The sequence below is a fragment of the Eptatretus burgeri genome, chromosome 12 (assembly GCF_056783735.1).
Source record: "Eptatretus burgeri isolate ZD-2024b chromosome 12, Ebu_testis_v1, whole genome shotgun sequence".
Taxonomy (NCBI): Eukaryota; Metazoa; Chordata; class Myxini; order Myxiniformes; family Myxinidae; genus Eptatretus; species Eptatretus burgeri.
This window is the reverse complement of record NC_140972.1, coordinates 41113565-41140232: the sequence shown is the minus strand read 5'-3', so window position 1 is coordinate 41140232 and position 26668 is coordinate 41113565. Positions and strand designations below refer to the sequence as shown.

The 26668-nt window shown below is 41.1% G+C and overlaps 2 protein-coding genes across 2 annotated transcripts in view; one reads left to right on the top strand and one right to left on the bottom strand.

The window, feature by feature from the left end:
- Positions 1-26668, top strand: part of LOC147015483 (fibrillin-2-like) — a 269758-nt gene that overhangs the window by 45698 nt on the left and 197392 nt on the right. Inside the window, exons 10-15 of the mRNA XM_085850274.1 lie at positions 7860-8012; positions 19852-20160; positions 22480-22545; positions 22966-23097; positions 25992-26114; positions 26317-26439. Coding sequence (XP_085706400.1) covers positions 7860-8012; positions 19852-20160; positions 22480-22545; positions 22966-23097; positions 25992-26114; positions 26317-26439 — 906 coding nt within the window. The remainder of the gene's footprint in view (positions 1-7859; positions 8013-19851; positions 20161-22479; positions 22546-22965; positions 23098-25991; positions 26115-26316; positions 26440-26668) is intronic.
- On the bottom strand, positions 9306-12355 carry LOC147015484 (uncharacterized; the record flags this gene model as incomplete). Its single annotated transcript, XM_085849184.1, has 4 exons — positions 9306-10601; positions 10685-10889; positions 11709-11892; positions 11998-12355. Coding segments are annotated over 4 exons (1878 nt in total), but the record flags the coding sequence as incomplete, so codon positions are not given.

Here is a 26668-nt window from a genome sequence, read left to right as displayed (position 1 = left end):
ATTTAACTAAAAATGCAAAACTAGAATATATTTGTTGGATAAGTGTCCATCCCCCTTATAATAACAATTGTAAACTAGAAGGGCACTCGGGAGAGCACATACCTCCACCACGTCATGCCTGACTCAAGAGAACATATTGGGTCCAATACATTTTTGAAAAAGCACGCTATATATCGTTTTTGGCCCTGTTTCTCAATGGTGAAGAATCACTTAAAAATTATCTAATCCGGATCGGGATTTTAATCTTCCCTAAAATTGAACCAATTCTTCCTTCTCACATACCCAACATGTCCACCAAGTTTCGTCCAAATCCGTCGACGACTTTTTGAGATATTGTGCTACATATCATTTTTGGCCCTATCTCTCAATGATGAAGAATCACTGAAAAAATTCAAGCCATCTGATCGGGATCTTCACCAAAATTTAATCAGTTCATCTTTGTCACACACCCAATCTGCCCACCAAATTCCATCTAGATCCATCCACAACTTTTTGAGATATCCTGCACACAGAGACAGACAGACAAACAGATCGAGAGGGGTGAAAACATAACTTCCTTCACCTTTGGTGGTGGAGGTAATGAGCTCAGATGAAACCAATCACCTTAGAAATCACACTCCAAATTAATTGGCCTCCACCTGTGTTAAATTGTCGTGATCCTGATTACTTCAGAATAAAATCAGCTGTTCCTGTAGGTTTCCTCTGCTGGGTAGTGCATTTCACAGCAAAGACTCAATCATGAACACCAAGGAGCTTTCAAAAGACCTCCAGGATAAAGTTATGGAAAGGTACAGAACAGAGGATGGGTATAAAAATATTTCAAAGGCCTTGAATGTCCCTTGGAGCAAGGACCCTGAATACCCCAAGGACCCTGCTGAGATCAGGCTGTCTCTCCAAACTGGATGGCAAAGCAAGGAGGAGATTGATCAGAGAGGCCATCCAAGAGGCCAATGGCAACTTTGAAAGAGCTTCAGGCCTTTATGGCAAAGACTGGTCACTGTGTGCATGTGACAACAATATGCCAAGCACTCCACAAGTCTGGCCTGTACGGTAGGGTGACAAGAAAGAAGCCATTACTGAAAAAAGCCTCACTTGAGTCCCATTTGAGGTATGCAATAAACCACTCCAGAGATTCTGAACCATGTGGCAAAACGTTTTGCGGTCTGCCAAAACGAAGATGGAACTTTTTGGCCGAAATGCAAAAAGTTACGTTTGGTGCAAACCCAACAAAGCACATTTCACAAAGAAGACCATCCCTACTTTGAAGCATGGTGGTGGCAGCATCATGCTCTGGGGATGTTTCTCATCAGCAGGGACTGGGGCACTTGTCATGATAGAAGGGAGAATGGATGGAGAAAAACACAGAAAAATCCGAGAGGAAAACCTGCTGCCCTCTGAAAGAAAGCTGAAATTGGGATGGAGTTCATATTTCAGCATGACAATGACCCAAAGCACACAGCCAAAGCTCCACTGGAGTAGCTAAGCAACAAAAAGATAAATATCCTTGAGTGGCCCAGTCAGAGCCCTGACCAAAATCCAATCGAAAATCTGTGTCATGATTTGAAGAATACTGTCCATCACTGCTCAACCATGCAACTTGACTGAAGTTCAACAGTTTTAGACAGAAGAATGGGCAAATATTGCCGAATTGGTGAATTTTAGTATGATCTCCAAAACTTTTCCTAAAAAAACGTGTTCATCTCGATGAGTCAATACTTGGTGGAAGCATCTTTGACAGCAATTACAGCTGTTAGTCTGTTGGAAAAGGTTTCTACCAACTTTGCACGCATTGTATATATATATATATATATATATATATATATATATATATATATATATATATATATATATATATATATATATATATATATTGTAAAAAAGACATAAAACATCAAAGCCCCCATTGTTTTAATAACTTTGCTGCATTCCATTAAAGGTCGAGCCCATATTTACGTACAACTAAAATGGCCAACAGTCTACCAGTCGGCCATCTTTGATCTGATCGCAAAATAAAGTGGGGGGCACTTGTACGCCATCATGTGCTGTGCTTGGGTGATGCTTGAACAAAATCGGACCATACATTTCTGAGAAATGGTTGGGGAGACATTTATGTAACAAAATGGCCACCAGTCGGTGATCTTGGACCTGATCTCAAAAAAAATGACGTGTTTATGTAAGCTTTCATTCTTTATCTGGTTGCCAAATTTAACAACATTGGTAAATGCATGTCTGAGAAATGGTTTGAGGACGTGTTCAACATTGAGTTTTTTTTTACAACTATAATGGCTACCAGTCGACTATCTTGGATCTGATCTCGAAAAAGAATGAAGTGCATATGTATACCATCATATGTTGTCTTTGTGCCAAGTATGAATAAAATCGGTCCAGACTTATCTAAGATATGGTTTCGGGCACACACACACACACACGTATGCATGCACGCACGCACACACACATGCACAAGCACACACTTTCACGAAAATCGAGACAAAATCGAAACGCCCCCGTTTCAGAATAAGTTCAAAGGGGGCTAATAACACCATTCCTTTTGTGTCGTAAAAGCACATCGGACTGCTGAGGCAGTTTCATTGGCCAGGAGAATGTGTAAATATTGTCTAATTGGCGACCTCCTGGATGGGCCGCCACTCCCATGCAGGTTACCCCAAATTGTTATTAGTCCAGTACACTGGCACTCATTTCGCTGATCTCAGAAGGGTGACAGGCTGAGTCAACCCCGCCTGGTGTTAATTCAATGGTAGAAAAGGCCTTAACCTCAGTATCCTTTTGTCCCAAGCATATGAATATGTGTAAATATGCATACGAGGTCCGTCTAAAAAGTAACGGGGCTGACTTCACAGAAATTTTATTCCAAAAAATATATTGAAATCACAGCTTGTCCCCTTTAAAATAGTTTCCCTCCAGTCTCACACACTTTTCCATCCTCTTTTTCCACGCTTTGATGCACCCCCGGAAGGCTTCTTCTGGAATCCTCAGGAGCTCTGTCATCGCGGCCCTTTTGATGGCCTCCACTTCTGGAAATCGGGTCCCCTTGATCACCCCCTTGAACTTGGGGAATGGGAAAAAATCACGAGGGGCCAAATCTGGCGAATACGGGGGTTACTCCAAAGTTGGCACGTTCCTCTCCGCCAGAAACTGTCGGATGCTCAGGGCACTGTGAGCAGGGGCGTTGTCATGGTGGAGCACCCAGGTTTTGTTCAACCACAGATCCCTCCTCTTGTCCTGGACTGATCTCATGAGGTGCGGGAGGATCTCCTTGAACACGTATTGATTCACTGTTTGACCCTGTGGTAGAAACTCGAAGTGAACGATGCCCTTGATGTCAAAAAACACGATGAGCATCACCTTGACCTTCGACTACGACATCCTTGCTTTCTTTGGTCTTGGTGATGCTGGACTTTTTCACTTACCACTCTGCCATTTGGTCTCGGGATCGTATTCGAATATCCAGGATTCATCGCCAGTGATGACTCTCCCGAGCAGATCTAGATCGTCCTCGAGGTGCTCGATAATGTCTTGACAGACAGTGACACTTTGCTGTTTCTGGTCCACAGACAACAGCTTGGGGACCATCTTTGTGCACACCTTGTGCATTTAGAGATTTTACGTGATGCTGCTCCAGACAGTGTCCTTGTTGATGGAAAGTTGCTCAGCAATCATCCACACCATGAGTCGATGATCTGCGTGCACCATCTGCTTTGCACGCTCGATGTTGTCCGCCTTTCTGCTCGTTGGAGATCTTCCACACCATGGATCATCTTCAACCTACTGCGTCCCTCTTTTAACCTCTTGTGCCATTCAAATGCATGTGTATGTGACATGGTTTCTTCCCCATGGACTTGCTGCAGCAATGCGAAGGATGCAGAAGGTGTTTTGCCAAGCTTGGCAAGAAACTTCAGATTGACTCTGTGCTCACGACTCATAGCTCGACGACTCAGACCAGACAACGTGTAAAGCACGACCTGTAAAAAAAAATCACACAATGAGCACAATAAACCATCACCAATCATATACGAGGTGTGTTCAAAAAGTATCCAACCTTAATTTTTCGTGCGTAAACAAATGAAGCTAGGGTGGCGTGGTTTGGTGCACTGATGTAGTCGATCCTAATCCGTATGCGTGAATATTTTCCCACCTGCAGAAGCTGTCAGTTTCCGACAGACCGCCTATGAGTGAGGAACTGTAAGTGAGCGCCGTTGGATTTTCGTTTTTGACAAAATGACAGATCACTGTGGTCTCATCGCCAGTGATCACTGTGTTGAAGAAGTTGGGATCGCTGTTCACAGTCTCCAGCATGTCCTGTGCGATCTCCAAACAGAGTTGCTTCTGCTCGATCGTTAGCAGCTTTGGCACGAACTTCGCTGAGATTCTCCTTAAGCCCAAATCCTCACTCACAATGGAATGAACGGATCCAATGCTGATGCCCCCCCCTCGTCTGCAAGTTCTCTGATCGTGATTCGATGATCCTGCTTCAGCAGGGTCCTCCCTTGGTCAATGAGGATCTCATTTCGGGATGTTGAGGGCCTACCAGAACGTGCTTCACTTTCCACTGATATGCGACCATCTTTGAAGCGGTTGTACCACTCTTTTATCTGTGTGGTGCCCATTGCTTCGTTCCCGAAGGCCTGTTGAATCTTGCGGATTGTTTCCACTTGGGAATCGCCAAACTTTATACAAAATTTGATGCAGCAGCGTTGTTCAAGTTTTTCCGTCATTTTGTCAAAAACGAAAATCCGACGGTGCTCACTTACACTTCCTCACTCACCGGTGGTTTGTCGGCGACTGACAGCTTCTGCAGGTGGGAAAATATTCACGCATACGGATTAGGATCGCCTACATACGTGCACCAAACCACGCCTCCCTTGCTTCATTTGTTTACGCATGAAAAATTAAGGTTGGATACTTTTTGAACACACCTTTTATATTGCTGGAATGTTGCGAAAGACTGTGACGCAACCAGTTCATTCAAATTGTGTAAGTGGAGCACGCAGCAGGCTCAATCCCGTTACTTTTTAGACAGACATCGTATATATATATATATATATATATATATATATATATATATATATATATATATATATATATATATATATATATATATATCTTCTTCTTCTTTCGGCTGCTCCCGTTAGGGGTCGCCACAGCGGATCATCCGTATGATCCGCATAGTGATTTGGCACATGTTTTACGCCGGATGCCCTTCCTGACGCAACCCTGGTCGCCTCTTACGACACAGGGATATGGTACACCTATTTTAACCGGGGTGTACACCGTCCCAGTGCACTGGTACTCATTTCGCCGACCTCGGAAGGATGACAGGCTGAGTCAACCCCCTGGTGTATTAATTCAGTGGCCCAACGGGGCTTGAACTCAGGACCTTTTGGATCCCAAGCTGCTGCCCTAACCACTGCGCCAACACCAGGCTCTGTATATATATATATATATATATATATATATATATATATATATATATATATATATATATATATATATATATATATATATATATATATATATATATATATATATATATATATATATATATATATATATATATATATATATGCATGCCTGGTGATGGTTTAATGGTTAAGCTGCTGTCACACCTTGACGTTGTAGCCAGATTATGGCAAGGTATCAAAATGTATGAAAAACGCTGGCGTACGCTGAACTATTGATGTTTTCTTCCAGTTTTTGACGTATTCATAACGAGTTGGACGTATGCATAACGTATTAGTTACGTACACAGAACGTTTCAATCACATATAGATAACTTATACCAACGAATGCTGAGCGTGTTGTCGGCGTTCACAACCTATGCCCAACGATAGTCTAACTTATGGATAGCGCGGCAGCGTATCGCCGACGATCACGTGGCGTAGCCTATTAAAAGGCTGCGGCTCCGACGATTCAAATCATAACCACACTAGACATCAAAGTGTAAAGCCGCTGTCACACCTTGACGATTTAGCCAGCGTATGCCGACGTATGAAAAATTTGGCTAAAACGCTGGCACACGTCGAATACGTTATGGGTAAGTTTTTGTATACGTTAAGAGCATGCTGGCATACGTCGTAGTATGCTGGCATATGTCGTAGTACGTCGACAAATTTTCAGCATGTTGAAAATTTCTCGACGTACTCGGCGTATGACACACGTTCCGCATACGCTGGCATAAGTTGTAGGCACGTTACGCGATCGTTGACACACGTTGACATACGTTACTTGTAAGTTACTCATAAGTCGAAACACGTCAAGGTAATGGTTAATGTCAGTGTTACAGACTCCCTGTTTTTTTTTTATTTCTTCATTATTATTATTTTTTTCTTCAGCATGATGGTGATGTTGACACTTCAATTTCTAGTGTGGTTATGAATTACATCGTTGAGCGGCAGGCTATTAATTATATTATATTATAACCGCACTTGAAATTGAAGTGTCAATATCACCGTCATTCCGAATAAAAGAAAAAAAACAGGGAGTCTGGAACACTGACGCTAACCATTACCTCGACGTGTTTCGACTTATGAGTAACTTACAAGTAACGTGTCTCGACGTGTGTCAACGATCGCGTAACGTGCCTACTACATGAAACTCATAGGTTAGAAATAAGTTTCGGGTAAGCTAAACATTACCTCGTCGTGTTTCGACTTATGAGTAACGTACAAGTAACGTGTGTCGACGTGTATCAATGACCGCGTAACGTGCCTTCAACTTATGTCCAGCGTGATGCGGAACATGTGAGTCATACGCCGAGCACGTCGGAAAATTTTCAGCATGCTTAATATTTGTCGACGAGCTTGGCGTATTACGATGTATGCCAGCGTACAATGACGTATGCCAGCATACTATGACGTATGCCATCATGCTCTTAACGCATACAAAACTTACCCATACGTATTTGACGTGTGCCAGCGTTTTAGACAAATTTTTCATACGTCGGCATACGCTGGCTAAATCGTCAAGGTGTGACAGGGCCTTAACTTGTGAACCAGTCATGGGATTTAAATCAAACTTGGTATAAGTATATATTATGATGCAACGATGCACTGATTACATTTCAGCATCGAGAGGTCAAAGGTTAGAGGTTATGTCAGGTAAAAATGTTATTGAGGTAGGGATTTGAAATAAACTTAATTCATGTGCAATGATACATATGTACAGATTAGATATTGAGGTCAAATGCTCTTGAGGTTTAAAGTCAAAGTTAGAGTAAGCAAAGACTTAATTTTGATGTACGTCACGATGTCGAATTATGTCTCGTCTTTCATCAACCCCAGCTATCATTGACAGAGTAGAAGGATTTATAGAATGAAAGAAAACCACTCTTCTTTCATGAAATATGCAATTAACTCGAATAATGAGTTCCATTTCATTTTATCTTCTGTTCCCAGCAGTTTTGGTCATGATTAATATGCTGATGCAATATTTTTTTCTGTCAATTGAAAATGGACTTATCTTTTGCTGATTTTACTTTAAATATAATATTTATGTTGACTGTAAGATTTTACTTTAAATATAATACAAATGAGTGCTTCAGTAGCAAACTGGGTTATCTCACTCAATATGAGTTTTTAAAAAAACTTTCAAACATTGCATTCAGAGCTGCCCTGTATACTTATAAAAGTTGTCAACCTTTAAATAATTATTTTGCACACTTAATTTAATTTTGGCCTGAGATGTAGAATAGCCCAGCTCTCATTCTCAGTATCACTTTTTTTAATACCTCTTTGATGTTGCCTTGTGAATAACTGTTTAAAAGTCCTTCTCACCCACTATTGCAACAATCAGTGGGATCTCTGAGATTACAAGTTAATGTCTTCTTGCAATTGTTGTTGCAGATCAAAGAACAGGTGCTTGTTACACGAACCTGATCAATGGACAATGTAGTTCACCACTCCGTAATCAGTTCACAAAAAGCCAGTGCTGCTGTGAATCTGGGCGGTGCTGGACGTATGGCACCACAACAGAAATGTGTCCTCTTGCTGGAACCGGCAAGTGTGCAATTCCACAGCTCTCACTCACCCACTCTCTCACTCACACAACTACACTTCATAAAAAATTAATAAACAACAATAATTGTCTGCAAGATTTATTTGTGATGAGTACTAATTTTTTTTGACAATACAAGTTTAATTCGATGCAAACGGGGATTTCTGATTCAAACTAAAATTCCTCGGTATTATGAACTTGATGGATTGAAACCACAATGATGAAATGGTGAATCCTGCCATTCTTAAGATTTTTTTTTATACAAGGGTCTAGGCTCATGGAAGAGCTGAATGACAAAATGCAGCACATTTACAAACTAACATGAAGTAAGGGGGTGGGTGAGAAGGGAGATGGATATTCACAAGGAGGAAAAACAAAAGTGAGTAACGATGGATAGGAGAGGAACAAAATGAGAAAGAATCTGTGTATATAGAAGGTATTGTGGATGTGCATGGATGAGTGCATGATGAAGCGATGGGCAGTGCATTTGAAAGACTGAAGTGCGGAGGATGAGACAATGGACATGGGGAAACTTTCACAATTGGCAGATAAGGAGGCCAATGTTTAAGGTTATCAATATGTGCACACAGATGTGTTTTGACATTATGAGTTTTCTGGAGATTATTTTTTTATGCCGTCCTCTCAAGAAGCAATCACTTAATATCAATTGGCCCCTCAATTTGATTTTAATGGCAGTTGACTTCTTACGGGCCAACTGTGTGTATTGGCCCAACTCAGTTAAAGTAAATTATTGTACTAGACATAATTAGTGCACATATTACTGTATTGTCGCACATATTAATCATATAATTCTTTACACATGCCATTTGTTTGATTTCGAAAAAAAAAATTGTAAGCAAGGTTTTATGTTTTTCACAAAATGCTCATATGCCAAGTAATGGCAGCCATTTAATATTTTGTTTCCTTTATTCTTTTTGAAATATAACAATGGATATCAAGATATGTACTGTGGAGCAATGACAATACAGCTATGTCTTATTTTTCTATTGAAGCTAGAAACATTATTTTATTTATCAGCCACAAATGATATCGCTTTGCTTGGCACCATTCTGTCACCAACACCATTAGTTAGGGAATTTTAGCAAATTGCATTGACCATCTGTGAAAAAATTGCTTACCAAAAAATTTCTTCACTAACATATTCATCTAGGTGTGTACTAACACCTATCAATTAGTGCAAACCAAATCCTTGTGGAAAATTCTGGGGAGGCAATCAAAGTTCGGGTGCTCAGAGGGCCTGCGCGAAAAAATCAGCAAAATTAACTTTTGCCAATATTGACTTGTGGGATGTCTAACTAGGGGTTTTTTGGGGGTGCTGAATTGATTCCAACCATTATTTTTGAGAAAAAAAACACTCCTTGATCATATAAAATGTATTTTATTGACATTTTAACTGAACTGTGCTCAATGGAAATGTTGCTTCGTCAGCTTTTACAACCTTATTCATCAAACTCCCCAGCCAATCCTACTTTATTTTTTGGAACAAAGGATAGAATCTTCACCTCTGCTGCTTTGAGGGTTGCTGCCTTCTCCTCAACAGTTATCTGCCTTCTTGGAATAGTTGCAAGAAGCTCTTCTTGTCTCTTTGCAGGGGCCGGAGATGTCACTAAGATGACGCCCATAGCATGGAATGCTGTGTTCCTGTTTAGTGACAGAATGTTCAGATCTATATTATCACCAACACATTGTTGAACTGTGCTTTCTTCTGTAACGAAGATGGCAAAACCCTCATCCATCTCATCACTATTCTCCTCTTGCTCTTCTACCTGTTCTGGAGATAGGACAACATCGACTTCTGCTTCCTCAACCTCTACAGCTGCTGCTTCCTCTTTTTCTGTGACCATGGTATCCTGATCAATGCTCCCAAGTCCGTTTTTCACGTTCAAGTAACAATACTTGTAGCGATGGAGCTCAGCATATGACTCAGAGTATCCTAAGTGATGACAACGGTCAATCAACCACTTGGATCCAAACATGTCAAGTTGTATCGTGAGTCCGAGTTGAGAGGGCATCACTCCTGATCGAGGGTGATAGGCTTTCAGTAGGTTCTGGCCCCAGACTGCTACCTTTTCATCTGATTTCACGATTGGTTTCAGTAGCTTCTGTCGGCTGTTGGGAATCAGAGCAAGCTGGTTCTGTGTATTGGTCATGCTTTCCACCAAAGGGTACTGCTTCTGGTCAAGTGGGACTCTTGCCAAGTCTCCGCAGATCAGGTTGATGGCAGTTGAAATGGTGAGCTCTTTCAGTTCAGCATCGTCCAGGGTTTGCGAGGGGTTGAGGACCTGTTGACGGTAGTCTCGAAGGATTGCGTTTGTCATGTCTCTCAGACACACAATATCTGTTCTTCTCTCATCTGATGTGAAGTAGAGAGTCTCCTCATACTGTTCCTGAAGCTTTATTTTCAGATACCGTGGACTGTATGCCAGACTTTTGTCCTCGCTGGGGTCAAGCTCTTCCATCTTCCTGTGGATCTCTGCAAGAGTTGTAATACCGTGTTCCACCCCTTCATCTATCCATAAGCACAGTTTCTCAAACAGCAACTGTCTCTCTTCATCAATAGGCCATCCGACCTGAGGACAAAAATATCATTTTTAATTAAGCCAAACTTATCATTTTCATTTTAATATCATAAGTGCATTGCTATTATAATTACCTCAGGGTTTGTAAACGAGTGCTCAAATAGGGTCCTGCACCGAAGATGATAAAGCGCCTCTTCTGCTACCAAGTCTATCATCCCAGACAGACGACCGGCAACCTCACGTGCCAAGGCATCTCCTCGTTTCACAGCTGTCTCCATCAAATTCCTTTTCAGTCGGTCCTGGTAGCGATTGTCAGGCGCACGATACAACTTCCGGGCTCTGCTTGGATGATGCCACATATATGCATGATTAAAGTATTTGACTTTGAGTGGTAGAGTGAAGAGAAAAAAAAATTGAAAATAAACCAATGTCACCCGCAGGGTGACCCATATCTTGCCAAAAGATGACCACGTGTGACTTCTTTAAGGTCACACTGAGGTGAACAGAGCTGATATTCACCAGGATCGACTCCTTGAGGAATATCTGCCTACGAGAGATTCCGATGAGAATCGTTCTACAGAGTAACCATGAAAAATATGCTTTTGCCTCATAACGTCACCAAATGATGTCATAATGTCTCAAGCTTGACATATCTAGAAAGCACTCATCGAGGTGTTCAATTTGAGGTACTACATGAAATGGTTCCTAAAACTTGAAAATTTGACCTTGGGTTCAAATATGTTTGACCTCAGGTGCTAACCATGAAGGTCAAGGCCAATCGCCACCAAAAATTAATCAGCTGAGCGCCAGACCATGAACTATATTCCCATGAAGTTTGAAGACGATCCGATCAAAATTACTCAAAAAGTAAGGGTTTCGTCGACTCCCCTGATTTGCGCCAAAGTGACCTTGACCTTTGACCTTGACCTTCAAATTTTTGTGCACTGAAAGGGACCTCTATAGGCCTCTGATATGCGAAGTTACAAAAATTTCCAATGATAACTGTGCTCTGCAGAATTTTTTATACGTGATTACAGACAAACAAACAAACAAACAAACAAAAAAAACATACAAGCTGACGAACATATCTTGCAAAAACTTCGTTTTGGCAAGATAAATATACATTTGAACTTGTGCAGGACTCAGTAAATGTGCAACTTACCAGGGTTTCGTTCCAATGTTCCAACGTTGATGCCTTCATCACAGAGGATGCAAACATCACGGTGGATAAGATGCGCTGATGGTGTTTGGGAAGTAGAGCTGGAGCCAGGCGAGGTACTTTGCCCAGATGATATCCGGCGTTTTTTCGTCCTGCCTGAGCATCGGCCCTCCTCATCTTGTTCTGTGGAAATAAAATTATTGTTTCGAAAGCAAATTTGAGATTATTGTTGTCGTTTTTATTTGCAATGCTACTTCCTTTGAATGATGAATTAAAAAAAAAACTTACGATTAGCTGTTTCAGTTGCAGTGGATATACTTCTCGCACGACTGTACAACTCTGTTTTACAATCCACATGGTATCTCAACTTGCTGTCTTCTCCGTTGTTCCAGTCCTCATTTAGTCTACCGATCAACGCCGCATCGCCCACAAGCTCAGAATGTGCTAAGATCCGTGGGTGGCCTTTATTGGAGACTTTTGAGAGCGTATGCTTTTCGATCCCGGAACCACCACAGATGAAACACCTCAAGCCAGGTTCAGTCACATCTAAGTGACCTAAAGAATAAGACGTTTTTTTTTTGTAAACAACAGACAGGACATGAAATTTTGACACAAAACAGACAGAACACACATACAGTGGTGTGTTTTAACATTAATAGGTCCACTCTACGTTGAATATATTCAACTTCTATTGAGTCCAGTACACAATAATTTTATAGCTAAAAGCTCTTCGCTAACATCAGCTAACACAGAGAATTCTACTGAGCATGAGCACAAGTATAACCAACAATATAGCAGTGGTTTCAAAAATGTTGTATGCTGGTATCAGCACAATTTGAACAATCTGAATGAATTGAGCCAAATTACCGCAACACACAGTCTGAGATATCTAAAAATGTATCATATCAATATTTTACGGCCAGGGATTCATTTTTCCTCAAATCTAATGGTTGTAATCAATTCAGCACCCCCAAAAACCCCCGACTTAGACATCCCACAAGTCAATATTGGCAAAAGTTAATTTTTCCGATTTTTTTCGTGCAAGTCCTCTGAGCACCCGAACTTTGATTGGCTCCCCAGAATCTCCCACAAGGATTTGGGTTTTCACTAATTGATAGGAGTTAGTAGACACCTAGATGAATACGTTGGTGAAGAAATTTTTTGGTAAGCAATTTTTTCACAGATGGTCAATACAATTTGCTAAAATTCCCTAACTACAAAATTATAGAATGAAGAATTAGTATTGCTTGTGAAGGCATGGGTCCATCTGTGTCGATGGACAGGGAGAACAATTGATTAAATCATCAGGATGCTGATTGAAGAATGGGAACAGTTTTGAGAAGCAGGGGAATCTGACATTTTGGGCATTTACCCTTTGTCTGAGAGAGACAGAGACAGAGACAGAGAGACAGAGAGACAGAGACAGACAGTATATGGGTGAGGGTTAATATGGGATGGGAGTTAGTCAGGGGTGTGTTTGTCAGGACAGGTTCATGGGTCAGAGATCACTTGGAGATGAGAATGTCTGATTTTGACAGGGTCATGGTTCAGTGGTTAAAAGCCGAGGGGACTGGGACAGGGAGAAAAGTGAATAAAAAAGAAGTGACAGAAGAACGTCATAAATATACGAAATTAACTTCAAAAAGTGAAACAAATAATAATCCGATATAATATGCTTATTATGTTTGTTTTTTCTCTGTCTATCCGACCATTTTCTCTTAAACTATTCGACCCAGGACCAGAAAACCCATATCATTTTGAAGATTTTTGTCCAAGAAGTTCCAGTTGTGTTCAGTGTATATGTTTAATTTTCCTTCATGAATTTTTGCAAACTTAACCACTATTTTTACTGAAGAATCATGACATTCTGTCATCTCATGAGACTTGAATTAAATGTTTTTTTATTATTATTCACTGAACGTTGTTATTAACAAATGGGAACAGGATTGTTTAGAACGGGAAGAAAGGGGGAAGCGATTGTGACTTTAATGTTGTTACATTGTTATTTATTTAACATTGTTCTTCTCGACCAGGGACAGGAGCAATACAGGCATGATGTGCCGAACGGCCTTCTCCTGCATCAAAGTTTCTTATGTATCCTTATGTGATGTTAAAAACAGGAAGAAAGGAAAGGGTAGGACAGAGATTTGGGGGAGTGAGGCTGAGGCATTGGGAGGGGGTTAAGGACTTGAAGAAAGGGTGAGGGGAGGATAGAGTTGGGGTGGGGGTTTGAGAGGGGACAGAGAGTTGGGAGAGGGGGTTGAGGTTTCAGGGTGTCATTTGAAGATTTGTGTTGGGGGTGGTTGAAGACTTGGGAGAGGGGTTGAAGACTTCGGGTGGGGGAGGGGGTTTCAAGACTTGCAGTGGGGAGGACATTTGAAGACAGTGTTGGGACTGGTTTGAAGACTTGGGATTGGTTGGGGAGGGAGCTTGAGGATTTGAGATTGCGTGGGGGTTTGATGGCTTAGGGTTGACTCGGAGGTAGAGGACTTGAAGAAGAAAGGGGGAGGGAGGACAGAACCGGGGTGAGGGGGGCAGAAAGAGCAGGCACAGAGTTGGTGGTAGAGTGGGCAGAGAGTTCGGAGAGGTGGCGTTGAGGCTTTGGGTGTATGGTTTGAAGACCTACGGTTGAGGGGTGTAGGAGTGTTGAGTGCTTGGATTGGGGGGGGAGGGGGAGTGGTGGTTGTGTACTTGTGGCTGGGGGTTTGAGGACTTTAGGTTGAGAAGGGTTTTGGAGACTTGTAGTGGGAAGGGCATTTGAAGCCACAGGGCATGGTTTGAAGATTTGGGATTGGGGGTGGGTTGAGGACTTAGAATTGGTTGGGGGTGGGGGAACTGTTTGTGGTGAGGATGTTGAGTTTATGGAGAGATTCACTTACCTTGGCAGTGATATTCATATCTCTGCTGGCTGTGAGTCAGAGGTCAATAGACTTCTGGGTCGGACCTGGGGAGTCATGGATTCACTGGATCATGGGGTATGGCGCTGCCGGTACCTGTGCAGGAGGACGAAAGTCTGAGTCTTCAGGTCCTTGGTGCTTCCAGTCTTGCTCTATGGATGTGAGACTTGGACTCTGACCAAGGATCTGAGACTGACTTAATTCCTTTGGTACCAGGTCTCTTCAGAGAATCCTTGGCTATCGCTGGTCGGACTTTGTGTCCAACGAACGGTTGCTGAGAGAGAATCAAATGAGATTTGTTACCTGCATAGTTCGTGAGCATCAGTTGTGGCTATATGGACATGTGGCTCGTTTTCCTGACGCTGATCCCGCTCACCAGATTCTCTCAGCGAGGGAGTCTCGTGAGCAGAGGAGGCCAATGGGCCAACCACGTACCTCATGGTAGCAGCAGGTTGATTGGCATCTCAAGGAGATAGGGATGGGCCTGGCATCTGCCTGGGGGATGGCCAGACGGAGGCCCCTGGAGTACCGGCGGAAAGTGGACGCAGCAACGCGCTGCTCTGGCGCATGCTCCCATACCTGACCTAGGTGTGACTGAGAACTTGGAGTTGGGTTCGGCGGGTTGAGGACTTGAAGTCACATTTTACATTGCACGGATTATCTGCAGGTCCCTGATAGTAAATATAATAATTTACTGAGCATGCCTTTCACACCTCAATTGTGGCTATTGCACTGGAGCGCACCCACAGCACTTACAAACAGACGGCTTTACAACCATCTGCGAAAAATAACAAATAAAAAAGAATGCCATTCACATTGCTCTACCATCTCATCAACCTTCAAGTCAAGAAAATCATCCAGAGGAACTTCAAGGTTTTACAGAATGATCCTGAAACCACCAATATTTCCCCACAACTGCCTCTCATCTCTTTCAACTGTACAGACATTTGACAAATTTGCTGGTTAAAGGACCATAATCCTTTCATCTCCCACCTGGAACAGTCAATCGCATACTGAATTGCTGTAACTCCTGCCCTTTCATCAAGATGACCAATTCACTCTTGGGACAAGAATCAGCATTAAAGTCATGGACCACTTTAACTGTATCACTGCAAATGTGATCTATGTAACAACATTCACTTTCTGCAAGATGATCTACATCGGTGAAACCAGTTGAGCACTGGGTTTCCATGAACACACTGGCGTCGTATCTCTGAACACTTTCTTTAGTGAACTAACAGCACAGACCTCTTCCAAATCGTTGCTCGACAGACGCGTCAATCTTCCCAGACATATCTTTAAGTCACATGGTAGTCTCTGGTATTTTCCTCCATGTCAGCACCACAGACAGTCACAAGTGCAAAGAGTAAATAAACCCTTATATACAGGATTGGCATTTCGGCTCCCCATAAGATCAATGTGCACTTTTCATTCATTTTGACCTCCCATCCCTTACAATTATTTTCAATCCTTTCCCTCTCTGTTTTTTCCCCTTTGATTTCACTTCAGTTCATTTTATCTATCTTGCCTCCTTTTTCTCTTGTCATTCTCCTTCCATTCACCTTTCTTCTCATTTGGGTCAGTCTTATTATTTCAGTTACTATCAAGTTGCTCATGTCCAGATGGCAATCTAAACGGGGTCGGGATTGGGGTGGCAAAAATGCAAGTCGCGCCATGTCATCGAGCCGGTAAGCTGGTAGCAACCATTCGCATTTATTGCCACATCTGATGCAATTTAAATGCTCCAATGGCAGCATGGTGTTCTTTGCTTGGTTTCCCTCTCCTTCCCTCTCCTCCCCCCATGGGGCAGCACCTGGTACACACACACACACACACACACACACACACACACACACACACACACACACACACATATATATACAGTAGACTAGGCGTAAGTCGTCACCATCGAGACCGAGAAAAAAGTGACGACTTAGAAATGTGACGACTTACATGTATGCGAACATTCATGATGACTGTGGGGTGAAGGATGAAGTCGCGCGTGGGCTGGACACATATATGTGAGAGCCGGCTATTGTACCAAAAGGAAAACACAATCCTCGGGGCATAGGTGGGGGTGAGTTGGTGAGTTGGAAAGTGATCAAGCAAAGATGGAATTCATGAATCAGTTTATCAAAAGTAAAGATAATGAACAACTCTGCAAGACAACTCGTATACCATCGGTGATGGTATGGTGACAAATTACATGACACACAGTCATCGTGGTGATGATTACCACTCAATGCCTATGTGTAAGTGAGTGCGGTAATGTACAAAACAAGCCAAGATAAAACCATGATCGGACTTCAACACTAAGCTCGATCGATCCTTTACTTCTTCCTGAAGTAATCCGTTATGTTTGAATGCCTCAAACTCTTGGGCATCTGGTGCATGAGAAATGATTCAAACCGGTCATTGTATTCCATGATGTTGGCTGGGCAATCCTCCACCGAAAGACAGTATCGGCCGAATATTTGGCCGAATCGGCCGAAATCGAATATTTGGCTGAGCCGACATTTGCCGAAACCAGATGATGAGCACGTCATCGACATCTTCAAAGGACACACATTTCACGCATTTCACACTTCCCACCGGCCTCACGATCTTCTCCACTTGTCCAAATATCTTGCCCTTATTCTTCAAGATATCGTTCAATGTCTGCTGTTTGATGTCCAACTTCTCAGCTATGTCTATTTTCTTCATCAGTGGATTTGCCTCGCAAAACTGGATAATGTCGTATTTTTCTTGGTAGGTTTTAGTTGTAAGCTTACGCTTCGTCGCCATTGTCCTTCCTGCAGTGCGATCAACGTGTGTACGCAGTTATAAATAGCCTATCACTGGCGGTGTACACCAATGAGCGAGCATCACGATTCCATGAAATCGGGCTTCTCACAAGGCAGCAGTTCCATGTGACGAGTTAGGAGTGGTAATTTACTTGAGTTTCCATTACATGGGAATGGACAACATCTGACGACTTAGACGATGTGACGACTTAGAGATGACGACTTACAGAGGGATGACCCTTTATTCAAAGGGATTTAACATGAGATAAATTCGGGACTTTTTGACGCTGCTGACTTCGGCGAAGTGACGAGTTACACGCTGCCGACTTACACCTAGTCTACTGTATATACATATATATCCTCAGATTTATTGGACTTTCTGTTGTAGATGCTGTCTAATAGCACCTGTACCTATAACACAATATTTAAGCACTTTTGCAACCACAAACGGAGAAGAATGATAGCGAAAGGCGTACATTGTGGAAGGGTGAAAAAAATACCTGGTCCAAAAGCTGTCTCTATTTCTAATATTTATGTCTGTCAAGGCATAATTTTAATTTTAAAAGACAAATTGGGATAAGAGGGGTTGACAATTTGTTAACATGTGAAGCATGATTAAATCTCCGTCGGTCCAGTACGACAACACCACCACTTAAAAAGGCAATATGTTATATTCACTGTGGTTCGCATTGGGGGACCTGACACACACACTTCATGATTTTCTGCTAAATTATGTGAGCCCCTGAAATGTTTCTGAACTTTCACTGGTTTTGTGTTGTGTGCTCAGGCTTCAGGCATATATCATATTCATGGCTGATGATCAATTGTAGATGCACTTGTGAAATATTTTCATTGCTTCTCATATTTTGGATCACACCGTATGTAGTCAAACGGAAGAGCAAGAAGGAACCCAAAGAGGTAGAACAAAGATGGAGTCATCAGGAGGAACCTGGACAGGATTTGGGTTTCAACTGATACTCCCCAACTCTCAAACCCATCCAGACACAGCCAAGTGAGCCTTACAGAAAAATTTCTACAAGAATTGACTTCTCCTTGGAGAGATAGATAAAAAAAAGAGAGAAATAGAAAGGAAATGAGATGAGAGAATAAAATGCAAGAATTAGAATGAATAATGAGAATTGTGAAAAAAAAATTGGAAAGAAATGTGAAAGGAACAAAGATGTCGGGAAGAACTCAGACAGATAGATTTCATCAGTTACTCCCCAGGCTCAAACACAGCAACATGCACAAGCTACCAGAGGTCCATCAGCAGGGAAGCACAGTACACACCGCATCAGGATATGGAACAACCATAATCAAACAGAAGACCAAGAAGGAAGCCGAAAAAGTAAAGAGCAAAGATGGAGTTATCAGGAGGAATCCAGAAAGGATTCAGGTTTCAGCCGTTACTCCACAACTCTCAAATCCATCCAGGCACAATATTATTTTTTATTTTTAATCCCATTGTATGTATTTGCTACTTATCATTCTTTTTTACAGTTCGCTCAGTTTTCAGCCACTCAATGAATGGGAAGAAAACATGTGATCGCAGTCCCTTGTCACAAGAAGTATGGGCTTTTTATAATGATGAAAACACAATCGATGATCAGAAAAGAAGAAAACTTGTGTAGATGCTGTCTGATAGCGCCTGTACCTACAACACAATATTTAAGCACTTTTGCTACAATAAAGTGTGTTTTAATAAGCTATATTTGCTTTTGTATTTTGTTTGAATCCTGGTTTGTCATGGGGAAAGGAAAAGGGAGAGGCTTGTGCTGCAGAACAGTAAATTCTGATAAATATAACTGAAGGCTGAGGGGGAAGGATGGAGTCAAACTTACTTCTGAGACTATTTGCAAATAAAATCCTGTAAAATGGTAGCCTCTCGTAGTTTATCTTCGACGCGTATGAAATTGCATGATGGATAGAAAGTAAGTGTGTGTCAAGCTTCATTAATTATCAAACACCAGCCTTAGCCATTTTCACGTTTTCTTCATCAATAAGAGATGGTTAATACGTAAAACGATGATTGTAAGAACAGCTAGTTACCAGGATAAAGATCAAGATAACTCGGTTGAGGTAAAAACTTTCAATGATTCTGTTCATTTATTTCAGGCCTGATGTAATTTTTATTTTTGTATCTGATACCCCGTTTCTCACTGGCTCTGCAGATGTATGTGCATATACTTTATATGGGAGGGATAAGTATAATATTTCAAAAAGAATAGGCTGTTGTGTGCTGCGGGATCATGGTGAAATGCTTTAGCTACATCTGTAGAAGAGATAGAGCCCAGTGGGGTTGCGATGCTTACTGAAGCAACATGATGGTTTCTTATTTTTGGAATCCCAATAATCAATTGTAAATGATAGGCAGACATATAAACTTTAATTTTACATTAAATTGTGAAACATAATTACATACTGGGCTCGCATCATGTCTTTTCATGTGCTTGTTTTTTCAGACGAGCACCAGTGGCTCTGCTTTCATCCTGAAGTCTTTCCACTTGAGCCTACTGATCCAAGATATCCCCATGTTATTCGGCCACCTCAACCTGGAGATCCAAGCCCCCATATTCGACCTCCAAGTGTTCCAGGGAAACCAATGTTACCATTCCCTTGGCATCGACCAACACCGCAGATGCCCTGGCAACCAGATGGTCCATTGCAGCCAGGACAACCAGTTGGTCCATGGCAGCCAGGACAACCAATTGGTCCATGGCAGCCAGGACAACCAATTGGACCATTGCGGCCAGCACAACCTCAAATTCCTGGTATTGTTCCATAGCCTCCTGTTCAACCAGATAACATATCCATTGGATAGTGCCATAAAATATAATATTGGGATACACTATGGTACACAGCTCCTTCCCAATTCTATATCCAGGTGATGAATGACATCATTGCCAGGTGCCGAAGGAAGAGAGTAGTCAGTTTTTACTCTGTTTTCTTGTTTGTCCGGGCGATATCTCAGCCATCCTTTGAGCTCAGAAGCTGAAATTTGGGGACAAAAGTGAAGATGTGCTTTGGGAAAAATGGTATTTTTATTTTTTGATTCATAAATTAATTGATTAATTACTTATTATCGATTTAATAATTCCTCATTTAATTTATTTCTCATGTGGGAAATATCCCAGCCACCTTTTTGAGCTCGGAAGCTGATATTTGGACACGACAGTGAACAAGTGATTTGGCTATAAAGGGTATTTTTTGATTTATTCATTAATCAATTAATCGATGAATTGCTTAATTTTCAAAGCCTGGTGTTGGCTTAGTGGTTAGTGTGGCAGCTTGGGATCCTAGGGTCCTGAGTTCAAGCCCCGTTGGCCGCTGAATTAAAATACACCAGGAGGTTGACTCAGCCTGTCATCCTTCCAAGGTCGGCAAAATGAGCACCAGTGTACTGGTAAGGCGGACACTGCATCAGCGGCATAGCCCTGTCCCAACCAATGATGCAACGAGCAGCCACAGGCTGCACTTGATAGAGAGAGACTTAATTTTCAAAAAGTTACAGATTCAGATGAAACAGTGGTGGTTTAGGTATGCTATTAGCCAATTAAATTAAGAAATTAATTGTTTTACGATTTCTATTTATTTATTTTAATTATGCAATTAATTAATCAATCAATTATTGTAAACCGCTTCCTCCCAATTCCGTCTCCATGTCCTACACGGTGGCATCGCTGGGTGCCGAAAGTGCCCCGGCTATGTCTCACATTGGAGGATTTGTTCTTCATTTATTTGGCATGGGGGTGGTGTACTTTGAATGTACCTCTACTTGTTTTTCTTAGATTCACTATTTTTGGTTCACGGGCGCCAGCAGTGACCACTATTTTCGTTGTGTCTGTGTGTCTGTCTGTTTGTGACTCTCTCCAGATCATAACTCAGTGACCTTTGATGCGATCTTGATGAAACTTGGACACAAGCTAGATATCATGGTCTAGTTGTGTCTTTTTGTACGAGGGGCGTCCCACACCCCATGTGGGTGGATCCACGCCCACTTGAACTTTTTATTTATTTTTATTTTTTTTCTCGATTTTTTTTTTCTCACAATTTCATTTCCTAGAAGCTGTGCGTAATTTCCACAAGTACAACATATAAAAAATCCGATTTGATGTGGTCACTTTTGATGGAAGAGATAGGTTTTTACGGTAGAGCTTCCTCAAAAGCTTCCACTAACTCAATTGTACCTATCATGCCATTGTTCAATAATGCCCGCGAACCATCGTCGCCTCCCGGTTAGTCTTTTTCGACATTTTTTAGATTTTCAAAAAAATGTGATTGCATATTTGTCATGTCCAGCTGTTCCTCTGTGCCTTTAATGAACACATAAGTCTGGAACACAAAGCCACTTCATTAGCATTGTCAGCTGATTTTAAAACACTTTGAAACAAAAATAAACATTCGTGGATTTTCCTATCTTTTTATGTATTTTAAAGATGTTTTTTTCGGCTTCAGGTCGAAGCTAATGCTGTGCATACAATAACAAATGGAGATCAAATATACTACAAATATGATTAAGAAAATATAATTTCTGCCATATTCTCAATTTTTATCTCAAGCTCTTAAAGAATAAATAACTCAAATTTCACCTGATATGTGATTTACTGGATCTCAGCATGATCTTATATGGTGTAAAAAAAAATGCACCTTTCAGCAGGAAAGGCAACTTTTGAATTGCAGTGGAATTTGCCTTGCTTTGTCTTTGTAGCTCTGTGATTGGCTGTAAAATGTCACATATTTTTTTACAAACAAGCTGTCACCCAATAAGGTGAGACATATCTGACCCAGCAGGAATTTCTAGGAAGTTCAGTGAAAGTGAATTTGCTTTTTTCAGGTCGTAAAGTGATTTTATTTATTTATTCATTTTTTGCTAATGATCACGTATAGTAATTCACAGTTTTTCAAATTTGAGTTTAGTTTCTCTTTAAACTACAAAAAAAATATATATATATATATATATATATATATATATATATATATATATATATATATATATATATATATATATATATATATATATATACTGGACACTAACAGTGACCTGTTGTGATAATTCATGACATGCCTTCAACCTATTTCACTTCTCTCAGGCACTGATCGATACAATGGAACATGTCCCATTGGATACACTATCGACCCAAGGAACATGTGTGTGGGTAAGTCCAGGAGATACAGGTTTTCTTTAAAACAGTGAGCTGGAGGAGCTTGTACAAATATCATGTGAAGCACAAGGATATTCGGACATATTAGTGTACTTTAACATGAATTCAAAAGACATTTGGAGATGCTGGATAAATTTACTCGGTATAGTACTGGATATTGCATTTTAAGCTGGGATCAAAGCATCGTGCACTACGTGCTCAGACAAGAATGCTTGAAAGACTAATAAAAGTAGGCTAGTATTCAAATGAAGAAAACTTTCACTTTTCCTTTTTGTTAACTTATCAAACAGAATATTTAATATTTACATTTTGGTTTGAATGATAAACTCGTTTTTGGTTAGCTTAGCTTTTTGCTCATATAATTAGCTTTATAGTTAGCTTTTTGCTCATAAACACACATTTTCTCTTTGACAGACATTGATGAATGTGCTTATCATGCTTATGGAAGAGTTTGCAAAAACGGGCGTTGTGTCAACACTGAAGGAAGCTTCCGTTGCATTTGCAATGCCGGCTTTGACCTCACACCAGATGGGCGGAACTGTGTGGGTAAGTTGTTGGTTTTGTCATCTAAATCCTTGGGAGTTGCTATCTGTATGACCATCACGATTGGTTTCTCAGCCAGTAATTCATTCATTTTCTTCTAATTCTTTTGTATGCAGCACAATGCTGTAGGGTCGCATCATTGGCTGAGGGCGTGGCTGTGTCACTGATGCAGTGGCCCCTGTAGTTTAGAGAAAAAATTTGGAATTTGGCCATGGTCCACCGCCAGCAGATGAGACACCGAGTTTAACGTCCATCTGAGGGATGGCTCACATTTATGAATCATCCAGCCTGTGAAACACTGGGATGACAGTTTATAGCTGGGCTGAGATTCATACTTAGGCTAGACAGCTTAAAGGTGAGTATGCATACCTCTCCGCCATGCTGCCAAACCAGTAACTTAATGAATTGTAATTTATACTTTTCCACATAATGTTACCCAAAATCATGATGTGTTTGGGTGGGATTGAAGCTGAATCAATATGGAGAGGCTTTCAATTTTTATTACCATTTTAATCGACAATTTTATATCATCGATCTGATCTAATGTCTGAAATTCAAAATTCGTCTCATCTCATGGATCCATTTCAGCGCTTTTAGACAAGAAACAATCCTGATAAGGAAAAGTACATTAATCTATTCCTGAGTCATGCAAGGAATTTTGAATGTGGTCATGTCACCAGCCTAAAGATGGGTTGGTTCTCCTTTTTAATTGCATCTGAAGAAGGCCATTCACATAATACATGTGAACCACTTGGTCAAATTGTTTATAGTACAGAAGCTGCTGTCCAGACAGCAATCACACTCTGATATAGCAATCAGTGTAAACTGGTGTCAAGGGACCTCCAATGGGAAGATTAGAGTATCAGAAAAGTTGCCACCAGTTGTCCAGGCAGAAATTTGGAATTTTGTCTCGGTGACTGCGATAATTCAGCTACTCTTTGTGAAGACCACTGTGGGATCTTTAATATACACCAACTAATACTAACATACGGGACATGCAGCTGAATGGCCATCCAAGTGACGGTGTATGTATTGATGTTGCGCCATACCTGTGAAACAGCAGGGTGACAGTTTATAGCTCGTCAGAGATTAGAACTCAGGATAGACATTTCATGCCTCTTTGCTATCCTGCAAGCTCATAGCCCAAAGGTCGGTAATGATACCTCTCTTCAGAGGATCAGGCTCTCCACAACAAGTTGTGAATGCTTCAATGGCTGAGAACCAACCATGAATGGATCATCAATCTGTCACAGTGTGCTGTAGGTCCAGGCAGGAATTTGGATTTGTCCAGTCTACTGGCACATGATGACTGACCCATTGTGAAAGACACTGTGGGATCTTTAACGTCCACTAGGTTGTACATCTGGCTTACAGTAAAATCTCAATAAAGTACAGAATACTGAATGATACATCACCCTGTCTGCAAAACATCAGGAAAACAGTTTATTATAATTGGGTCTCAAACGAAACCCAGATTAGACAGCGAGTGTGCTTCCTCTGGGATATCCTGCTCCTCATCAGTTCTCAAAGACAAACTTTTAAAATATATATTCACCCCAAAACAAAACCTTGCAACCACATATTTGTAACGTATGCAAAAAAGGTGGAATTTTGACCTCAATACCCTCCAAAATGCCCAAATGTGCCCCCTTCTTTTCACTTCCTTTCACACTACATCCTCCCACACTTTAATTTTTCGATGCGCAACCCCTACCATCCACTCACTCCCTCTCTCCCTCTCTCCCCTCTCTCCCCTCTCTCTGTTCTCAATTATTGTTTTCTCAATTTAGACCTCTGCTCACAGATGTATAATAAATAAATGACCCTTTACATAAAAGTCAAGTTCAGTTCATGGTCATGGATCCTTGACTGAAGGATAATGCACTTTTCACTCACTGTATAACAACATGACGGCATTATTAAAAACTGGAAAAGTATTTCTATTTAGTTAGAGGGCTCATTGTGAGCACAATATTTTCAAAGCAAACATTTTTGTGCACATACCAAGTTGCCCTTCAGAGCAACAAAAGTTAACAAAGTATGTATAAAATAGTTCGGTAGAGTGAGCGAATTCACTCGGTAGAGCGCATACCTCCACCAGGCTGAACAGTTTATGTTTTGTATCCCACTGATAGGCTGGATCTGGATCCGGACTTTAACCAAAATCTAATCAGCTTGTTCTTGTCAACTACCCAAATTTCCACCAAGTTTTGTCATAATCTGTCCACAACTTTTTGAGATATTGTGCTATATCCCGTTTTTGGCTCTATCTCACAATTGTGAAGAATCACTTTTAAAATTCTAGTATCTGGGTTTGGATCTTCACCAAATTCTCATCAATTTGTCCTTGTCACACATATAACCTGCCCACCAGTCAAGCATCGTCCGTCCTGTTACATATCATCCAAATCCATCCATAACTCTTTGAGATATCCTGCTCACAGACAAACAGACAGGGGTGAAAACATAACCACCTTCAGTAACGGAGGTAATAACAGGTGTCGACCAGATCAGGGAATTCTCCTGTCCCTGAAGTTCATTATGGTGAACTATCTGGGTTTGTTATTGACATTCCAATAGCTCCACAGTAATATAATAATTCTCCTACTCGCATAATTTCCATAAGGTAAAAACCAAATTCTCTGCTTGCCTTCGGTCTGATTTGAAGTCACTATGAGATGCCAGTCCCACATTCTCCGCACAGCACCACGAGGCCATGACTACGATACAGTCACGGGGTTTTTATAGTTGCCTAAAGAAGAATACATTTAAGACTTTTGAAGCTAACCTGATGCAAACTTTGTGTAATTTTTCACTGTTGTTGTTTTACAGCAATATGAGACAAAATCTTCCAAATTATTATTGAATTGGTGAGGGTGAATTATCTTGCTTTACAGACCATGATGAATGTTCCACTACCAACATGTGTCTCAATGGAATGTGCATCAATGAGGATGGAAGCTTCAAATGCATCTGCAAACCAGGCTTTTCTCTTGTACCCAGTGGACGATATTGCTTGGGTAAGCATCAAGCATCACGCTTCATGGTATTACCTCTTCTGTTTAGCCAAAGTTAGCTACATCAGCAAATGGCTGTGGAAATGATATTTGATCTTTAGGAATTTGGCCAGATGAGACAGATGATTACATAAGCCAGTACATGGTTCACTTTTTTTTTTTTCCAACTGGTTAATATTTGTGATGTGTTTGCTCTTGTGTTCAGACATCAACGAATGCAATACCCCAGGTATCTGCATGAATGGCCATTGCGTAAATACAGATGGGAGTTTTCGATGTGATTGTCCATTTGGAATGATCGTTAGTCCAGATGGCAGACTATGCACTGGTACGTAACTTGTTATCTGCTTCTTCTTTTCAATATGTACGCTGGTTAATGCAAAGGAATGAGGACACTTCATTCATAATCTTTTTACATTTCATTTTCGACTTCACTTCCAATGCAATCTAATGCCATTATTTTATCAATTTAAACTTTCAATTTTAACTTAGAACTGTATATGCATCCCATTTAATTATACCCTCACACTTGATGGTCCACAACTGGAAAAAGTTGT